The sequence below is a fragment of the Stegostoma tigrinum genome, chromosome 6 (genome assembly GCF_030684315.1).
Source record: "Stegostoma tigrinum isolate sSteTig4 chromosome 6, sSteTig4.hap1, whole genome shotgun sequence".
NCBI classification, from domain to species: Eukaryota; Metazoa; Chordata; class Chondrichthyes; order Orectolobiformes; family Stegostomatidae; genus Stegostoma; species Stegostoma tigrinum.
Window position 1 is genome coordinate 58729480 of NC_081359.1, and position 22603 is coordinate 58752082.

General features: G+C 38.3%; 1 protein-coding gene across 7 annotated transcripts in view; it reads left to right on the top strand.

The window, feature by feature from the left end:
• Positions 1–22603, top strand: part of tenm4 (teneurin transmembrane protein 4) — a 973741-nt gene that overhangs the window by 932623 nt on the left and 18515 nt on the right. For all 7 annotated transcript variants that reach the window (XM_048532769.2, XM_048532768.2, XM_048532771.2 and 4 more), the window contains 5 exons: positions 2126–2298; positions 3691–3926; positions 14855–15151; positions 16823–18434; positions 21785–21927. In XM_048532769.2, the coding sequence (XP_048388726.2) occupies positions 2126–2298; positions 3691–3926; positions 14855–15151; positions 16823–18434; positions 21785–21927 (2461 nt within the window). The remainder of the gene's footprint in view (positions 1–2125; positions 2299–3690; positions 3927–14854; positions 15152–16822; positions 18435–21784; positions 21928–22603) is intronic.

The window sequence follows — 22603 nt, forward strand, 5'->3', positions numbered from 1 at the left end:
AGTCATGTCCAGGTGAAAGGCAGATAATCATTGCATTGGTTCTCAATGAGTGCTTCACTGCTTGGCAGCTGCTTGCTGACCTCTTCATCTACCCGACACTTTACATACGTTCCTGCTGTAAGCCTTGAACTGTAAGCAGTTCATGTAGCTCTACCTTTCAGTTCTGATGAGGCTAGTGACAGATAACAATGCCAAGAGCACAAGAAGTGGCTGCTGTCTACTCCTACAGCACAAAGAGAATAGCCACAGACATCCCACTTTAACGAGACAAGACCCCTATAGGATCTACAGACAAATGATCAGCTCTTTCAACATGTGTGAGTATCAATGCCACAGTTGTTAATGATATTTGTAGCCTCCTTTAACAATGGAGCAAGTGTTCATGTACTGACACTGGCTATAAAGTTGGCTACAACTGAAAGGTCAATGCTACCCAATCACCTTGGTTTCTACCTCTCCCCATACTGATGCATGCCTTTTGCAAAGAGAAAAAGTAGAGAGTTAGTGTTAGAAATGGATTGTGTGAATGAAGGCAAGGTCAGTACTTCCATAGGGTGGCTGTGAGGTATGGGTACCAGGGGACAGTAGGGATGAGGATGAATGTGTGCATTAGTTGTCCCAATGGGAATGTGATGAGGTGCCTGGAGGGAAAGGACTGTGTAGATCTGCAATGTTTCTTGTATTGAGGATTATTGTACAGGTAAATGTCGAAGAAGGTTATATTTAACTTATAAAAAACAAGTATTTGTCAATACATTCTAATCAACCTGTCCAAAGATGTTATTAAACACCTCTAGAGCAGGTTGGAACTTGAACCCTGGCCTCTTGGTTGAGTAGTAGAAATATTACCACTGCACCACAAGAGTTCAAGATGCATTTGTATTTGTAGTACCATTTCTAATTCAGCAAGCAGTTAAATTGTAAACTGACATGCATCCACAGAAACAATGAAAGCTTGTGAAAAAAGTCATGCAGCTCCCATGCTCTAATGATAACCCTGATGCTTGTATTAACAGACAGAGTGAAATAATAAACATTAATATTTTTCAATTCTGCAGACAGTATTTTTAAAAATATATTTAAGGGGCAAAAGATTTAAATACCTGGACATCTCTCTTGACCGTTTCAATGAGTTGACAGTTCTAATGACTTTATGTACTCATTATGTGGTTATTTAACCATATGAAGGGTCCTTGGATAGATTCTGAAGGGACCTTAACTTTCCAAAGAACCTCAGCAAGTTTTTAAACCTTCTCCTACTGGGTCTAAAGTTGTGGTTTGGGCATCCCACTGGCAAAAATCAGACCTAACTGAAGCATCTTTGCTTCAACATGTGCAATTGCCTCAATGAACCAACACATGTGAAAATTAGAACCCTGTTCAATCCCATTCCTACAAAAATAGTGACAGCTGGATTCAAAGGCAGAAATTCAGGATGTGTACCTCCGGCATTATCTTCATTAAGATGCTCCTCTCTGGGAGCAAAACCTAAGGCCACATGTGTGAAAGCAAATTTTTTTTACAGGACCAGCATTTTATAAATGGCAATGGATTAAATTATCAAGAAATTCAGACACTTGATAATGCTCTTTGTTGAAATTTAGTGACATGCAGTTATGTACTGAAAGATAAGAATAATTTTGAAGTGGAAACATGATTAAAGTAGCATTAGATATTATATACAATGGCTTTCTGTTTTTCAACGACCTTTTAATTGCATGATTTCAGCCTTGTGTTCCTAATTAGTCATTCTATCCCACAAAAACAGAATGACATCATTTTATTAATTCAGCAGATCTATCACAAATACTTCATTTGAAAACCCAGTACTGCTCAGTGATTTTACATATTGATTTATTTGTGTGATTTATTGACTTTAAGTCTCTCATATATAAATAATCCTTTCCATGTGGTACTTAATTACTGATTGCAGCTTTAGCAAAAACTAATCCCACTTGCATGATTCTGATGATGCTGAATGGAAGAGTTTTAATAGAGTGTGTGTGTCTGTAGGAATCCTGTAGGCAAACTTGTACATTGAAAAGCTTGTTGGCTGTTGTATAAAAACATAAACTTTTTCAGTCAATGAACTAAATAAATGTACATGTAATTATTTTCCATCTAGGTACGATAGTTATGGTCGGCTGATCAATGCAACTTTTCCCACTGGCCACATCTATAGTTTCCACGGGGAAATTGATAATTCAGTTCAAGTCCATGTTGAAACATCTAATAAGGATGATGTAACAATAACAACCAACCTGTCAGCTGCAGGTTCATTCTATACACTTGTCCAAGGTGAGTTAATTCATTTATTATGGAGACTGTTAATTATTTCCTCTCTTTTTTTGTTCTCACTCATGATAACCAGTTATTACATATGGTTTTCAAATTATTATAATTATGTTGGCATTTTTCTTTGGCTATTTGTCCAAATGTATGAAATACTAAAATTGAGTCAGGGAATATGTGCAGACTATAATGGCCATAGAGTTATTATAACTTCTGGTGAATAATGGAACACAGGAGATATCAGATGGACTAGCCATTTCACACGCACTGCTGATTTCTATTTCACCAAAGTCAATGAGACAGCAAATCAGGTAGGGTGTATGTTAGGCTGCAAATCCCATCTACCCCGTTTTAATACCGTACCAGGAAAATTATTATGAAATATCACAACCAAAAAAATCTATATTAATGTGAAAATGTCAAACTGGAAATAATACTTTGAAGAGCCACTTGTGTTTTTTTATCCAAATAATGTGAATTGGATGGTATAGTAAGTTAAATGGCCCCTTTTATTCTTCAGCAATTCAACCCAGACCAAATTGTGCAGGTCCTGCAGTAAACTATTTTTGTCAGCTTCAATCCATTCCCTCGAGGCCACAATTGTTGCTAATTCAATACTAAATGGCAAGATTTTTAAAGAACTTTGTTCTGCATCTAACAGTACTGTGCCTCACCTGTTTATAATTGTAATAGAAAGGTTTGATTCATAGGCTTTAATACATTTGTAACATTGGCCTTGTAAACCATTCTTAATATATTTAGCATTGGATTCTTACCCTTACATCCTGGGGCTTAGGACGGACCACACTGGTCTTATTGTCATCCCATTATTTACTTTGTAACTGCTTGGATGGAGATACTTCTTATTAGACAATATGGGAAGTCATATGATCAGTGGAGACTTGAGACAACTGAGTGTGATGTAACACATTTTCTTGCAGTTATCACCAGTCTCCGACCTAAAGATGTGTGTGGAGTGAGAGAACTACCTATAATTTGGGATCCATTGTGTCTCTGCTCTTCAACTTTTGTCAATACATTCCTTCTTTGTTTTCCCACTACCTTTCCTCCCTGACCGTTAAATGATTACAGACCAGAGCAGAACAAGTTGTCGATCATCTTTCAGGCCATAACAAGTGCTGTTCATTCATGAGCAACACTTAATACTTTTCTGCAGCGCCACAGGTTAGATCAAAAGACTGGTGATGTGTAAATTTGAACTTATACCCATCCAAGTCTCTAAGATTCACCAACCTTTCATTCATTCTTTGCTAGAGTAATCAAAGACATTAAATAGCAATGATTATATATTTGGCTAGTTGATTTGTAATCCAAATATTCACTTTCCCCACACAGAATTTGTAATAATTGGGAATTATCAAATGTTTGTATTCTCAGATCAAGTTAGAAATGGATATCATATTGGTGCTGATGGCTCACTGAGACTTATGCTAGCTAATGGTATGGAAGTTGCCTTGCAAACAGAGCCACATCTCTTAGGTGGCACTGTAAATCCTACAGTCGGAAAGCGCAATGTTACCCTGCCCATTGAGAATGGTTTAAACTTGGTGGAATGGCGACAGCGGAAAGAACAAACCAGGGGACAGATCACCATATTTGGGCGAAGACTTAGGGTGAGTAACACCATGCAAAATGAAGGCACATACAATTCAGAGATTTACAATGTTCACCCCTCACCTTGAATGCATCTTCTTCCAGTATGAACTTTGTTGAACAGAGAGTTAATGTGGTAACCAAGTCTTATAAATCACAAAATCATTTCAAGTGAAGAAGGTCAATCCATCTATTTGAATTCATCCATTCAGGAAGATTTTGCATTGTGCCACTGCGGCATTGCATTGAATTATCTCATAAATAATTCTATGTTTTTCAACAGCTCTGTTCCATCTGAAACCTTTGCCCCATTGTGTTAAGTTTCTAATTTATCAGTTTGATGCTGTGTTCATGTGCCTTCCTCTTAAAGTGGTATCCAAGACTTAACATAGTTCATTCTCTTAATATCTGCAAACATCTGAACCAGTTCACAGACCATATTTTATCTCCACATGACTGTCCAGCTAATGACTTTTGTGTCTTAGTTCTAACCCTGCTTATGGGTGGATTTGGAGTAAGTCAAAATTTCACAAGACTGGCCAAATTTTACTATCAGATGTGGGAACTGTGAGGCAGAAATTGTGTTGTGTCACAGTCTCACTTCCATCACCAGTCTGTTGGGAAACAGGGCTTTCCTAGTGGAAGGTCCACCTTTGTGCCTGATACAGGTCTGCCATCTTGGTCAGTAGACATAAAGCCGGAGCCAAGGTGGGAAAGGTCCCAGAGTATAGCCCAGCTCAACCAGCATTGACTATAAAGAGTTCCAATGAACACCAGATCTGAGCGTCAGTTGTTGACACTTAAATGCGTAGACAATCCCATTGGGCATTTGCTTAACACACTTGATGTCAGCTCAAAATTTAGCCCCTCTTTTGAATCATTCTCCTTGCTTCTAGCCCTTCTGTCATTGACCTGCCTCAACATTCCTTTGCCTCTATGTTTACCCTAATGTGCACAAAATTCCTACAATTTAACTTCCAGGATGTTTCTTCATGTTCTGTACTGTCTTTATATCTGTTCCTGTCTCTTTTAACATGGTAAGATTTGTGTAGGACGTCCAAAACCCCACTTGTCGTGGTGAAAGGCTTGCAAGAGCTGACCATTAGCATTCTGATAGGATGGACAAGCTTCCTGACCCATGTACTATTCCATACACCACAGAAGGACTGATGCCCTTTGAGTCAAATCAAAACTCAACTATTGTAGCAATAAACAAAATTATTTTAACATTCTAGCCTCATTATACACTCACTGGTGGGCCATTTCTAGAGCTCAATTTCTAGCAAGTCAATCAGAGGATAAGTTAAAGAGAAATGGATTTCTTAATATTAGTTTCCATACCTTTGTGTAAGATTCCCCTTCAGCTAGAAATCAAGGCAGGCTGAGCTGTAGGCAAAGTATCACTTTCCCCAGGGCTTCTTTGGAGGCTCTTTTGGAAGAGATCAGAGTAAGGACAGATGTTTTCTTTCTAAAAATACAAGGTAGGGCCTGAACTATTAAGCTTACAGTACATAGAGAGTGACTGCTCAGCTGGTCAGCTCCACAAACCTCCCTCCCACCATCCAGATCCAGTGGAGAAAGTATTTCAATTACCAATCAAGGATAGTCAGGGAAAATACAGTGCTTGATTTCTCCAGATATTTCAACATATCATAACAATTGTTCAACACTCCACTACTTTTCACTATTTCCTACATACTTCATCACATAGCACAAGACCAAATTAAACCACTCTTTTGCCCATTGACAGGAAATGAGCACTGCAGGCAGTGTTAAAATATATTGCCCAACCCGCTGTTCTTGAAAGTTTCTTAAGATTCTGCGGTGCACAGGTGTTGTTAGGGAGGGGGCTTCTGAATGTTAACTCAGTGACTGTGAAGAACTAGCAATATTCTCCCAAGTTAGGATGTTGTGGGATCTGGAAGAGAACTTATAGATGGTGATGTTTCCAAGTGTCTGCTGCCCTTTGTCTCCTACCAGGTAGTTTTGGAGGTTCTGTGAAAGTACCGCCACAGGAAGAAGTAATGAGGAGTGAATGTTTAAGGTCACAGCTTTGGTCTCAATGCTCCTGCAATGGTCTCGCATTTTTCAGGTCTTGTCAGTTTCTTGTGTTTTCGTGGATCTGAATTCATCCAGGTAATAGAGAGTAAGCCAGACTACCTCTGATTTATGCCTTGAAATGAGTGAAAAGACTCCATGGGGAGTCAGGATGCAATCACTCACAACAGAATCCCTAGCCTCCTTTGTGTTCTTGTAGCATGGCATGTATGGCTGGTCCAGTTATGTTTCTGTTCAGTGGTGACTCTGCTTTGGGTACTTCTATCCCTCAATAGCAGTACAGCTTTAATGTAGCCAACAACCATATTAAAAAGCTGCTGATGCTAGATAACATGCTCATTTGCTTCAGGTACAATGTGTCAGGAGAGCTGAAAGAGTATCCAAAGCTGCAGACACTAGGAGCTAAGCTCAGGGCAATGGCAAGGCATACAGTTTGCAAAAAACATAGCCTTTGCTGTCTCAGCGCTTGAAGCATGTTGTTGGCCACTTTTTTTTAAAGTAGTTTAACATGCAATGTCTGGTCACACAGTTTATTAGTACCTTGTTTCAATGAACCAAGTCCCAGAACGCCAACAACTGAAACTTAGTTGTGTCCACTGAGAATAAGGTTTATTCACATTATTGTTGTTATAAGCTTTTGAGAAATAGGTGCAGATATTTGACATATGTCATTGACACCTGCTCCAACATGAAATACAATCATGGTTGATCTTCAACCTCATGTGCAGAAGAGAGAATATCCACATCAATTACAAATAAACAATTTGCCAGTTTATCATGGAGAATCTTTGCTATTTCCAAAGCTGAGAAATCACTGAATCAGCTAGTTGTAGAAATCTGACCTCACAATGCCTATGCTACTCTGACCTGCCAAGGGATAAAAAAAAAGCAGTGTATTGAGGAGAAATAAGGCAATCAAAGGCACAGTATGAAATATGGTGAGTGTGAAACAAGTACAGACCAGGGGAAAAGGAACTGCAGAGCACAGCAGCAAGATTGTTTTAAAGTGGAGGGAAGGCTCCAGGGTGAAGCCTGAAGAGCAGAACAGGGAGTGAGGAAAGGCAAATTAGCTGAAATCTATTGTCATGGAAAATGAGTTGCTAATGCGATTGTATTGACTGATAGTAAGAGTTTTGCAGTGTCTCTCTCCCAGGTTGCAAGGCATTGTGAACATTGTCTAAATTGGCACTTTTCACTTATCCCTTGTGCAGTGTGCATGGCATGATCCATAATTTTTGAAATATTGGTCCGATTGTTGTATGACTTGAAGTTCAATGTCTTAGTGACTTAGTTAGATTTCAATCATCCAGGTATAAATGAATACAAAGAAAAGGTATCATTTTAATATACCATATATTTCATTTGTGGACATCAGGCGAGCTTTAAAAGCTAAAGGTATATTTTTCAGTCCTGCAATCATATATATAATAATGTGCATTAAAGTCAAAAACAATTCAATTTTTTTTAATGCCATGAATCTAATAAGGTTTTTGAGTGGCAAAGGTGCCATGAAGGAAGAATTATACAAATTACATTAAGTTTTTTAAACTCATACATTTTGATGATTGCTAATTGCTTAATCTTCTCAAATTAATTTATTAGTTGCAAAGCCACAAATGGAATGTATTATAATAACAACAGTCTTCTTTTCTGTAAACTAAGTGTAAAATAGAAATGAGTAGCTGTCTGATTCCTGTTCAAAGCCATTTATGATGGAGTCACTTCTCACACTAAAACATCTGATAGTTTGAAAGTGAGGCAATGCAACAGCCTCCTTTAACATATCTTCCCTAAATATTGATCGCTGGTGGAATAACCTGTCAATTTTCTGCAATATTACTGGATACGTTACAGATTTTTACTTTGACACATGTGATGATATTTAATACTTTGTCTGAAGTTTAAAAAAAAGTTCACAATGCTCTTTATGACTTTCACATGCATAATTTGTTTATTTTGCGTGTCAGAATTGGCTCGCTTCATAGCACTCTTGCCATGTGTTTCAAGGTTTTGGGTTGAAGTGTCACTCTGGGACTCAACACAAAAGTCAAGTCTGACATACCAGTGCAGTACTTGGGACCAGCTACACTGATGGAAGTGTAACCTTCGATAAGATATTAAATGCCTGCTACCTACTCAGATATATGACAATGATCCTATGGCACAATTTAGAAGAAAAGCAAAGAAACTATGTGTGAGATCCTGGCCAATATTAATCCATTAGTTAACATTGTTAAAACAGACTATTTGGATGTTAGCACTTTGGTGTTTGCAAGAGTTTTCTGTGTGCAATATTTTCTGCTAGGTACAGTGAATGCACCTTGAAATATCAGCAATAGATACAGGAGAGGCTAAATGGCCTCTCAAGCAATTCGGTACAATCATAGTTGCCTCAATGTCAGTTTCCAGCCTGATTCCCCAAATCCCTTTATTTCCTTTTGATTAATATTTTTCTTCTGCATTTTTATATCTAATGTGAATAACCTCATGCCTCCCCACAACATATTCCATTTGACACCATATTGCCTATTCACTTGACCATCTTTGAATCTTCACAGTATATATAAATACACCTAGCTTTGTATCATCAGCAAAATCAGTTATGTTTTTCTCAGTTTGTCTAAGTCATGAATATAGATGAGAACTAGCAAGAGCCCAACCACTGATCAACATGGCAGTGCGCTCATCGCAGAAAGCCAATTAAAAATGCTCCACTAATCCCTCTTCTTGATGTTGTGTCTAAAAATCAATCTTCTATCCATTGGAATATATTCCAGCTAATTCCATGAAAACTTATCTTGTCTATTAATCTTTAGTGCAGCATCTGAATGAATGCCTTTTGAAAATCCAGGTATGTTATGCAATAATATCTACTCTTGAATCCATCCTAATATTAACACACTCAAAAGCTCTTAACAAGTTTGTCAGAAATGATTCCCCATTTGTAAAATCATACTGGCCTTATCTGAGCATAGTATGAATTTCTAAGTGCATACTAAGTCATACTTAATAAAATATTCCAGCATTTTGCCACTAATAGGCCTGTCAGTTGTTGTCATATACTGCCTTAGAGAATATATGGTATGCTAGTGTATTAAAGGGATTTAAGTTTTAGGATACTTCAAAAGTTTTTTTATTTACATTGGGCTATGTACATTCTAACTAAACACAAGGTGTAAGCTGTTGCTCCATTCTTCAGAATCCCTAAATTACCAAAGGATCGTCACTTAATTATTTACAAAGCTTTCTTTGTACATACTTTTAATCTCCCCCCCAGATGCTTACCTCTATGTAGTATATACACATCCTTCTATACCTCCTCCACATTTTTAAAGAGGCACATGGATTGTCATTTGTTATCACCCTCATTATTACCTAATCTCACTTCATTGAATGAATGAATGAAAGATTTATTTATTTATTGATCACTTCATTGATTTACAGTTTCCTGTTTTCCCACCTTCTGGATAGAAAATAGATGCCATACATGCCCGACATGAAAGTTAGAGTAGGTATCTGGCAACTCCAGTTCACTGCTTGCTCCTCACTTGGACACCAGGCACCAATATCGTGGCAAAGGCCAGGGACAGCAACACCACATATACCCTACACCCATGGATTTTGAGATCCTAATCAAAACAGCCCCAGAGCATCCTCATTGCACATCTCCCATCAACTTACAGCATGGTGCTGCGCTTCAGTGCTGAATTTAGGAGCACACTGACACCTTTCATTGCAGTACTGCTGCCAGGGAAAGGAACTCATCTCATGGACTGGAGCTGACAAGCCAGGGATCCTGACTTGATATCTTAGCACTTTCTGAGTTTAAGCCAAATTGGATGTTTAGCTCATCTCTGCCTCTCCTTCCCTTGCTTTTTTACACCTTTCCCCTTCGGCCAGAACTAACAGGCCCACAGTACTTCCTTCCTGCTTTGCCTTTTAGTGCTGACAAAAAGCCACGAAGCTTGTCAGGGATGTTAATATCTTGCTACAAGGCACCATGCTACTTGCACCAAATGGTCACGTCTCAGTCAAGGTAGACAGTCTTCCGGCAGGAGCTCCCAGCTCAGTACCTCAAGGGCAGTGCTTCATATTAGTCGAGGGACTTGGGCACAGACAGATGACCAGATAAGGTCATGGTTTGATTCTTTGCCATTTTCTTGTTTTTACTGGTTTGTTTGTCATAAGTGATATTTTTACGCCTGTTTAATTACTTTTCTTCTTTGTAAAGAATTTACTTGTTGAAAACATTTTACTTTTTTTGTGTTAAACTGAACATCATTCTTGGTTGGTGTGGTATATAGCTTTTTTTTTAGAATTTCTTCATTAGAAGATGGAGAAGCCAGCTTCTTCACTCGAACTTATCTGATCTTCATCACCTAATTTCAGACTTAAAGTTTTTGTAAATTGCTGCTCACTGTGCTGCAATCTGTGTCAAATTGCAAATGATTCCATTGTCTGTGTTCCATTATACATCTTCTCAAGTAGTGTAAGCAGTTTATTTGTTGCTTCTTTGACTGTATTTCCTTTGAACATTGTTACAGCTTGGAATCTGAACTTTACTTAGTTCTATAACAGTAATGAACATGTCACTCAAACCACTATAATCACGGCTTTCTATTTCTTTTACTCTATGAAACACTACTAGGTTTTCCTTCACTCTGGCTGTCCTCATGATTCTTTTTATGCTAGCTATATCTTCAAATTGCTTACCTTTTACAGTCAGTGCTGTGTGGTATACTAGTTTTTATGTCCCCAGTCTCTATACAACTTCAGTAATTTGGTTCTGAATTTATTTATGGATTATTTACTTGGTTCTGGATGATGCATAAAGTTTCAAAGATTTCCCTGTCTTTGTATTTTTGTCTTGTTGTCAGCTGTCTTTTTACTTTAAATTTTATCCCTCCTGAACCTTGGATTTAAATTGTTGCTGGTTGTAGTGTTACTTGAGTCAGCTGTTCTACCTTATCGGAAAGTATTGAGATTCCTGCTACTGTATCACTTTTAAAATTACCTGATTATGAAATGACCTCTGTGTTAACATTCCAATATTTGCTTTTCAATGTCTGTGCTGTCTCTCTTTTAAATTTCTTAAATGCTGCTCTTGTTTAAATGCTTCTCCCTCTGTTTGATGGATAAGCATTTTTTGAATGACATATTGAATTACAATGACTAACTTTTGCAGTTATGGTGCTCTGTGATTCTGGGAGGATGCTCAGCAGGTACATTGCAAAATGACACCTGGTGCTCCTCATACTTCTGTGGCTTCAGTACTGATGTGCTTTTACAGCTGACATATCAAAAATACTTCAGTCCTTTTCTTTCTCCAAGAGATTATGCCGTCTCCACTAAAAATGACTCAATTTTAATTTTGACTGCAGCTTCTTGCTGGGCAGTTGCTTCACTTTAGTCACAGTTACATCTTTCCTAGACCCTAGGAAATCTGAAAGAATTTCCCCTAAAACATCATCTACAATTTTATCTCTGATCAAGTCATCTGTTAATATTACACAATCACAATTGGCTGCCAACATTTTAAGGTCAATATAAGATGAGTATGCATTTTCTAAGCATTTTTTTCTTACAATTAAATTATGCGCATTCAATAATATTGCCAAACACCAAAATATGAATTAAAAATTCTTATTCCATCCGAATATGCAGCTGTTTCTTTGTTTGCCCCTAGCTTAGAACATCCTCCAGGATGCTACTCACTACATACAGCAAGATGCCAAGCTGATCTTTATTGGTCTTCATCACCAAAATTGAAGCCTTTTCTGAATCGTTTCTGACAATTTGGCCATTTTTCTGCCTGCGTTGGGCACTTTATTTGTTTGAATGCTTTTGGAAGCAGCAAGGGTGCCTTTCTCACCCTCATTTGAGGTCTACTTTTTCATCTACTTCTTTGCCAATCGGAGGACTACATTTACAACAGCCTAAAAGAATTTGTATTGAATCTTTTTAGCTCTTCTCCCCTCTTCACACACATGAGAGCTTTGGAAATTTTGTTGTAAAATTCTTGATATTTCTGATTATTATTAAATGTGCCATTTTAGGATCAACCATTGTTGGGACTCCCAGGCCAAACAGAAAGGAATAAGCCTATGTATTCTTAATAATATCAAACTTTTGTTTTGAATTTGAAAATTACAATATGCAATAGAAAGTGTTAACATATTCAACTGTATTTCAAGTACTAGAGTGAAATAGCTGTGTTGGATAGAGAAGTATGTTCATGAAAAAGCATTCAAGATATTTAAAAAATCTATCTTGAGAAATTAAGATGACATATTAAGTTATTTGTGGTTCAATTTGAACCACCGCTGTGAAATGATTTTGTTTCACTGGGGACCTGTAACTGACTGACTAACTGTAGCATTCTCAAATAAATGGTAATTCTATGATTCTGAGTTCATAAATAACAATTCAAGTCTTTGTTAATTTAGTTGTTAGACATTTATAGGTCTTGTGCCCAATTTCTAATTGATTACTATGTCTATCCAAGAGCTAATGTTTATTCACCATTAATAATTAGCCAGTACACTGCAAGTGGTTGTAAATCTTAAGTATTGAATCAATTTAGCAGCAAAAAATGATCTCGTTTACTCAATCATGCTACAATAGACAATCACAGGCATTTTTGGGGACAACAGTTAGGACGACAACCAGAATGACCAGGTAACTGAAGGTAAATCTGGTTCAGAGATAATGAACTCTGGTTCAATTTATTTTCCTTCCTAAAAATTAATAGAAACATTTCCAAATTAAATCTGATTGTTCTTACTTTAAAATATGTATGCTATTGTGTAAATGAAGAAGAGTGAATGGAAGAAGGGAATATGAAGTCTAATATATAGGGGAGCACAACCGACAATTCTTCGTGAAGAAGATATTAAGAGTACCTGAGCTGTAAAAACCTAATGAGGAAATCTGTATTAGAGGAGTGCATTTCAACACAGAGGCATTTGGACAGTTCCACCTTGAGGATCTGGGACTGCAGACATCTGCCCGGACAGATCTCTCGAGTGGTATGAAAATCACAGTCACATGGGTGGCTTCTATGCCACGGGTTTTCACAGGCAGCCATCTTGGATCTCTGCAATATCTGGCAGATTATACACTTTCTGCTGAAACTTGAGCATCATCCAGCTTGTTATCATAACAGGAAGATCAGATTAGCTAGTTTAATAAGATTTCTGTGATCAGAGATAATGGGAACTGCAGATGCTAGAGAATCCAAGATAACAAAGTGTGAAGCTGGATGAACACAGCTGGCTGATGAAGGGTCTAAGCCCGAAACGTCAGCTTTTGTGGTCCTGAGATGCTGCTTGGCCTGCTGTGTTCATCCAGCTTCAGACTTTTTTATCATAATAAGATTTCTGATCTTTTAAAGTTTCAGTGTGAAATCAACTTCACCAATGATGCTTTATCAGCTTCTAGAGAAAATCATTTTAATTTACTCAACAGGAAACCTACTCTCTGAATGGTCAGTGTTCATGTGACAACATTCAAAGAGTCCTGCACATCAGTACAAGATTTTGTTGAAGGTTCTTGTGAGACAATACCATTAGCTGCAGAAGCCAACCTCTTCTTTCTTAACAAGGTACCTGGCCATCTGCACATGAATGTCTTTTTTCTTGTTCTAGCACATCTTCTAATCTGAGGAACAAGCAGACATGATTGACTTCTCCAGTGCTACAAAAAACACACAGGATTGATATTTCCCTTCTTATATAGTGACTGGTTTTTTGGAGAAAACCACTAATAGCTACACCTTTACAGAAGTCATGCCTGAATGTCTAGTGTTTCTTCCAATCTGTCAATGTATGCTACAAGGGAAAGCCAGATGCCTGTTCTGTTCTGTTTCCCCGACAATGGCAGTCTCAGAAATGTCTGTTCTATTACAACACCATAAGACACCAGATCTTTGTGCGCACTGATCTGCAGGAACAGGGAATAAAATTATATCTTTTCAATCTTGAAAATACCATGAGGAAATTAACTCACAACCTGAGCTCCAGAATCTGGAAGCCAGTTCTCTCCAACTATCAACAGAGTTGTAGTCTGTGCCTACAGTCAGGGAGCAACAGTAACATGTTTGACTAAGTTTTACTTGACTGCTCATTTCAATATAAAGAAATTATGCCACATGTTTAGAAAAATGCAGGAAGTTCAAGCTTAAAAGTAAACAGCTATTTTCTATATTATTTTTGCTCTGCTGAAGCCTTGAAACACAATATTTCTGCATTTAAGCCGTTTGTGCCTTTCTACATGGGAGGCAATGGAACAGAAAAATGGCAGTGATCCTACCAACAGTCTTTCAATTAATGGCCAAAATATATAATAACCAATTATCCACCTCTTTGCTATAGGCATATTGGCTCCATTGTATACCTAGAAAGCATTAGTAGTTTACACTTTCAAAGTAATTTATTAGGAATGAAATATACTGAACACCTTAAGGATAGGATGGGCATTATAAAGATAAAAGTTCTTTCTTAATGAGGCACAATCCTGTCTTGGGTGGGAGCATTTTTTAAACATGACCAGAACCAGTAAGACCCAACATGACCAAGGTCTGCTGTTCATTGTGAGTACATGCTTAAATCAGCAATATTAGGCTTGACACCCCAGCAGAGCAAGAGTAAAATGGAAAATGGAAATTGCTGGCTATTTCAAGTGGCAAGGCAGGAAATATCACGCATGATATTCTGAAAACTGAAAGTAGGAACATAACAAAATATTTGCAGACAAGTGAAAGCTCACGGCTCTATACCGAATTTTGTTATTAAACCTCATTGCTGATGATATTTTTTCAAACTTTTCTTACTTTCTATTCTATAAAAGGGCTATTGAGGAGTATTATAGATTGTTTTTTAATATTTTACAGGTCCATAGCCGAAATTTGCTCTCTCTGGATTTTGATCGCATAACTAGAACGGAAAAAATATACGATGATCATAGGAAGTTCACCCTCCGAATCCTGTATGATCAGGTTGGCCGACCTACTCTATGGTCTCCAAGCAGCAGACTAAATGGGGTGAATGTGACATATTCTTCAACTGGTCAGGTGGCAGGTATCCAGAGAGGTACCATGTCAGAAAGAATTGACTATGACCAAGCTGGCAGGATTGTATCCAGAACCTTTGCCGATGGAAAGTCCTGGAGCTACACTTACCTTGAAAAGGTATTGTCACAGAGGCACCTTGAAGTTCATTTTTGTCATATATGATAAACATTTTGAGAAAATTAAGTTAGTTGCTGTCCCTTATGTAGGAAGTAAGACCCTATTAGGTTTCACAAACTGGAAATTTCCACAGCAGACCTTTTTGAATGGTGGATAAATCACAACATAATGTTTAAACTGAGATCACTAAAGCACTACTTTTTTCTATAACAGTCACTGATAAAGTACTGAGGGCCAGTAATCTGAGCCTTTTTCAATGGACTTAATGCTTTCATAGTTTGGTCATAGATAACGTGCAATGGAAATAACTTCTGCAGATTAAATAATTGAAATATATAGCAAAATTTGAAATATATTCAGATGAAAAGCAATCTATAATGCATAGTAATGATTCTGGGCCCAGTTTAGTATGTTTTAGCCCATATGTGTCTGCCAGCAGGGACCTGGTATTTGTGTTGTGCCAAGCATCACTGTTGTTATCATCCGTTCTCGAAATGCATGAATGAGGCTTTCATGATTCCTGTGTCCGAAAGTTAATCCTACAGCTCTAGGTCTTAGGGCAAAGTGGACATGAATTGCACTGATAACGGATGTTTATGGCTCTCTCTCCTTCCACTTCTGTTGCTCCTCTGCAACAAAGTTTACACAATTGGTACCTGACAGCATTGCAATTCTTTTGCTTGGGCAGGCTGGTCATTCCATACGTTAATATCAATGACCCCTTTGCAACGCAGCCTACAGAGTGGCCTTAAAATGTTCTCTTTTGTCTATTTTGAGATTGGGTGCAATCTTTAAGCTTTGTAAAGAGTATTTACCTCAAAAAACTAATTATTTGGGATCTGTATGCAGTGTCAGACCAGCAGAGTTGATTTCACATGACCATGGTCACAAAAATTTGCAATGCAGTGCTTTTCCTGGTGGTATTGAGTCCACATAACATTCTGCCATTCCCTGCATAAGTCTACAAGGAAGCGGCACATTTGCAGTATTAAATGGCAGGAAGAATGTACCATCTGAGGTATCGCTACGACAAACTAGTTGGTGTTGTTCAGGAATCATTCCTCAAATTTCTGCTTCACACAGTGGAACGACCTGTGTCTTTTAATGACATGAATCCATTTGAGTGTTGACTAATGTATCGGGTTTCTGATGAGACGTAGGTGTTTATTAAAATGATAGAAAGTGGTAAAATCATGCCATCAAATTTCAGTTATAACTAGCTGCTCCTCAGCATGTAGATAAAAGCTGTCTTCTGAAAGCCTCAGCTGAGCATCTGAATATTTTTGCTTTGCATTTAAATGGCAGTTGAAAATGTTTCCTTCTGTGTTCAACTGTACTACTGAATGCTACAAAGAAAATTATTCTATAAAGTAGCGACCCATTTGCAATACCTTTCAAAAGGTATTAATGTGGTGCTTGAATTTAGTTCAGATCTAGCTAGCCTGCTACATGTATAACGTTGATTTGATTTACAAAGATTTAAATAATTCCGTAAGGGCTGTACTCTGGACATCTGTTTAGGTTTGGCTATAAATTTAACATGCCATCAAATTGAATAAATTGTTCTTTGTAATTAATTAATCTGCTAGGAAGATTGATACAAGTGATTGAAATAATTAATGGAATGCGTGATTAGCAGCTATTAAATGTTATTTCTCCTGTTTCTCATAGTCCGCAGTGCTGCTTCTGCACAGTCAAAGACAATACATCTTTGAATTTGACAAAAATGATCGACTCTCTTCTGTGACAATGCCAAATGTTGCTCAGCAAAGTCTGGAAACCATTCGTTCTGTGGGCTATTACAGGAACATCTATAAACCCCCCGAAGGCAATGCTTCTGTGATTCAAGACTACACAGAGGACAATCAGTTGTTGCAAACGTCATACCTGGGAACAGGGCGCCGTGTGCTTTACAAGTATGGCAAGCTATCCAAGCTCTCAGAAATCCTTTACGACACCACAAGGATTGGTTTTACCTATGATGAAACAGCTGGAATGCTTAAAACTGTCAACTTGCAGAATGAAGGCTTCACTTGCACAATACGTTTCAGGCAAATTGGCCCTCTTATTGACAGGCAGATCTTTCGGTTCAGTGAGGAAGGCATGGTGAATGCTCGCTTCGATTATAACTATGACAACAGTTTCCGGGTTACGAGCATGCAAGCTGTGATCAATGAGACACCATTACCAATTGACCTCTATCGATACGATGATGTTTCTGGGAAAATTGAACAATTTGGAAAATTTGGTGTAATTTATTATGACATTAATCAGATCATCACCACGGCAGTCATGACTCACACTAAGCATTTTGATGCATATGGGCGAGTAAAAGAGGTCCAGTATGAAATTTTCAGATCACTCATGTATTGGATGACAGTGCAGTATGACAACATGGGTAGGGTTGTAAAACGGGAACTAAAGGTTGGTCCCTATGCCAATACATCCAGGTATGCTTATGAATATGATGCAGATGGCCAATTGCAGACCGTATCCTTGAATGACAAACCTTTGTGGCGCTATAGCTATGATCTAAATGGAAATCTCCATTTACTAAGCCCTGGCAATAGTGCACGTCTGACTCCACTGAGGCATGACAGGAGGGATAGGATTACTCGTCTTGGAGAAGTCCAGTACAAAGTAGATGAGGATGGTTTCTTACGACAAAGGGGAAGTATTATCTTTGAGTACAATTCAGCTGGACTTCTCACCAAAGCTTACAGTAAATCAAATGGTTGGAGAGTGCATTATCGATACGATGGAGTTGGAAGACGGATTTCGAGCAGAACCAGCAATGGGATGTACTTCCAGTTTTTTTATGCAGATCTGAATAACCCTGCAAGAATTACACACATGTACAATCATACAAGCTCTGAAATAGCATCCCTATACTATGACCTTCAAGGTCATCTTTTTGCCATGGAAATTAGCAGTGGTGATGAATTCTATGTTGCCTGTGATAATACAGGAACCCCATTAGCTGTATTTAGTGGAACTGGTTTGATGATTAAACAAATCAGCTACACTGCTTATGGGGAGATTTATATGGACACAAATCCAGCCTTTCAACTCATTGTAGGCTATCATGGCGGCTTGTATGATACCCTCACCAAACTAGTACACTTTGGACGGCGAGATTATGATGTGCTTTCTGGAAGGTGGACAGCACCAGATCATGATGTGTGGAATCACCTCAGTGACAGTCTCATACCTTTTAATTTGTACATGTTTAAAAATAACAACCCAGTCAGCAATATGCAAGATATCAAATGTTACATGACAGGTAAGGAAGATTATACTTAACTTTATATAAATTTCTATTCCAATGATCACATAATCTGTTTCAAGTAGATAGCTGTGCCATTGGTAATCCCTAAAGATGTTGTGGATGATTGCTTCTCTGTACACCAGACCAAGTCTAATCCATTACCTCCAATGTCTTCATTGTAAAGCAAGCTGACCAATGTTCTATGATCAAGAGGTGGCATGAAATTAAACTTCTAACTGAGTTCTTCGAAACTTCTAAGTGTTTACTGCAGTCCTACTTAAAATTTCTAATATGTTTAAAGGTATGGCTTTTACAAAAAATAGCCACTTTTTGACGAAGAAGAATAAAGCAAATTTGCACTTTACCTTCACATTAAGGAGCCAAAATAAACCTCAAAAGTTCTGCAAAATTTTCAAGGACCAGGATAGATCCTAAAAGGAAAGAATTGTTACTATTAAAGGAACAACTCAAAATGTAAAGGACGACAACATGAAAAATACGAAAAAGATGAGTTCAAATATAAATTAAGTAATGAAAGAAAAAACACCTCTGCAGCCAGCACAGTTTTCGCCTTTAATAAGAATGTTATGATTATCTAAAGCCTGCAGTAATTGAATACTATTCAGTTCAAAAGAGATTATCATTTCTTGCAAATGGCTGGTGACTTTGGTACCAACAACACAGTCATAACAATATGACAATAAGTTGGATCGAAACTGATCTATTCTGCAGCAAGTCAATAAAATAACATAAATGTAGAAAACAATGGATTTTCTTTCCGTTCAAACTCTGTTTGTTACAAATATGTGTAATTTATAAAAGCAATAATATAATTATCGTTATTGCATTTCCATTAAAAGCAATCAGTTTTGAGGATCATCCAGGTTTTTACATCAAAATATTTTTTATTGGCAAAGCTATAAAATTAAGTCAAAATGATAATTGTAACCCTACTAGCTGAATATTTTACAAATCTCTGTGGGAATAATTACTGTATTCATCTGCAATACTCTCAGCAAACATATGTAACCCAATTTTGAACTCCATACCTATTTTCTGCAGATGAGAAGGGTTGTGAATGGGAAATTTTCTGACTACTCCTCGAATAAGGCTCAGAATTATTTAATTTACTCACTTAAGCACCACCAACAGATTTCTGCCCTCCGATTGGAGAAGGTTGTGGGGGAAAATTTCTGCAGACCGAGCACTTTGAAATAATTTCTCTTGGAGTCATAGAATCCTTACAGTGCAGATACAGTGCCATTTGGCCCATCAAGTCTGCACCAGCCCTCTGAAGAACATCCAACAAGACACCCTCCCCCACGTTATCCTATCCTCTTGACCCTATATCCATGACTAATCCACCTAATCTGCACACCGCAGAGCTACTTAGGTGGCCAATCCACCTAAGCTGCACAGCAGTAAATAACTGGAACAATTTGGCAGAAACAAGGACAATGTGCAAACTCCACACAAACAGTTGACTAAAGCTGGGATTGAACCTGGGTCCCTGGTACTGTGAGGTGGCAGTGCTGACCACTGTGCCACCATGCCACCCACACTTACCTTGGTTCAGAATTACTTTATATCCCACTATGCTCCCTCTGCTTCTTTATCACCGTATTTTCATAGATGCATGGAAAATCCAGACACTTGAAAATTGTGAACAGGATCAGATTTCTGACTGATCCCATTTGGAATTGGGTTGGGGAGGGGTGGGGCAGAGGTGGGGTGGCATTCAGCAATCGGAGGCAGGACATGATTTGCATGAGACCCAGCATCCTCTTGACCACTTCTGGCTTTATACTGAATCAATGCTGGTCCCTTAACCTAACTTCAAAGACAATAACTTATAAAAATAGAGAGGTATCTCTAAAACTATACAAAGCAGTAGTCAGGCCCCAGTTGTGAACAGTTTTGGTCCCTTTATCTAAGGCAAACTTCACTAGTATTGGAGGCTGTCTGGAAAACAGGGCAGCACAGTGGCTCAGTGGTTAGCACTGATGCCTCACAGCACCAGGGACCTGGGTTCAATTCTACCCTCAGTGACTGTCTGTGTGAAGTTTACATGTTCTCCCCATGTCTGCATGGGTTTCTTTCCACAGTCCAAAGATGTGCAAGCTAGATGGATTGGCCATGCTAAATTGCCTGTCATGTTCAGGGATGTGTAGATTAGGTCAGTTACGGGGGATGGGTCTGGATGGGATGCTCTGAGGGTCAGTGTGGGCTTGTCGGGCCAAAGGGCCTGTATCCACACTATAGGGATTCTATGAACATCCACCTGGTTGACCCAAATACCAAGGGATTTCCTTATGAGGACAGGTAAGCAAGTTGAGCCTGTGTTCATTGGAAATTAGAAGAATTAAAGGAGGCATTATTGAAACATATAAGATTCTTACACAGGTTTGACAGGAGAAGTGGCATCTGCTTGTGGGAGGGTCTAGGATCAGACAGCACAATCTCAGAATAAAGGGTAGCCCATTTATGACAAAGATAGAGATTATTTGTTTTCTCTTTTTGAGGATGACAAATAATAATCTATAAAGTGTAATAACTCAAAATAGTAAATAAAATCTGTGGAATTATTTATCGCAGAGAGCTGTTGAGGCTGGGTCACTAAGTATATTCAAGTCTGAGATAGGCAGAATTTTAATCAATGATAGAATTGAGGTTTATGGGGATAAGGCAGGAAAGTCGAGTGAAGAGTTTTGACAGCATCCCACGACCTTACTGAGTGGCAAATCAGACAACATAGTCTGTAATTGCTCTTAATTCTTATGATTTTATTGTCAAATTCTCCAAGTCTAACAATCTTCTTTCTACTCCAAAAACCTCCTCAGTGCTCTCTGCTCTCCTCTTCAACAATATCATGAGCTTCCTGCCATAAACCTATCCATTTTCCCTTTTGTTGCGTTATTCCCCTGCATAGCATTGAGTACTTAAGAAATGCCAATTGTTTCAATGCTTGAAATTGCAAGATACACCACTATTGTGTCGGTGGTTCACTAGAACCAGAAATGAACACAACACAGATGGAGAGTAAACGTGAACAGAGAATACATTATTGTGCATTCTCTCAGCTCCACAGTCGGTTTTAGACTGTCTCCCCTAGCTCCCACTCCTAGTCTCATGGCTTGCTCTCATAAAGGGACATCCACACCCACCTGCCAACATAACAACCACCTAGTGACAGCTGTATTACATGCTATTTAATTTGACATGCACAACACAGTCATACTAAGCACAACTCTGATGGATGTTTCTAAGGATCATCGAGATCTTCATGGCATTTCTGCAGGAAAGGTGCTTTTCTGTAAAACAATTGAAAGGCTTTGAATGTGATTTTACTCTTTTTCATGTCACAGATGTCAACAGTTGGCTGCTTACATTTGGATTCCAGCTGCATAATGTTATCCCAGGGTATCCAAAACCAGAAACGTCATCAATGGAACCTTCCTATGAACTTCACAACACTCAGATGAAAACTCAACAGTGGGACAACAGCAAGGTAACAACTTCCCTCATCCCCCATTCCTACACAACCCAAAGACTCAGCCAATCCCATGGTTACTTGATCAAATTTAACTGTGACGTATGAATAAAATGAAACTGCCTCACCACTAAAAAGACTACACGTAGTGTAGAGAGGATACTTCACTGTGTGCATTTGCAATGAAGAACCCATTACCTTGACTCCTTTTGGCCAGGCTGCTTGTTTTAAACAGCACTCAGCATAAATTGATTTGATTTTACATTTTCAAATGTGGAATTTTAGCAATTCGCCTGAGAAAGTTTTTTTGGCAGTCATTGTTGTAACATAACACATTGACTCAAAATTATGAATAGAAATGGGGAAAGATGGAAATGTTTTGTTCACACCAAGAATCATTAGCATCACAATTGGTCACTGCTAGGGTCATGATAACTTAAATGTACATGGAAACCAAGTAAGTACAGACCCAAGATAATAAAATGTGAGGCTGGATGAACACAGCAGGCCCAGCAGCATCTCAGGAGCACAAAAGCTGACATTTCGGGCCTAGACCCTTCCTCTCTGATGAAGGGTCTAGGCCCGAAACGTCAGCTTTTGTGCTCCTGAGATGCTGCTGGGCCTGCTGTGTTCATCCAGCCTCACATTTTATTATCTTGGATTCTCCAGCATCTGCAGTTCCCATTATCACTAA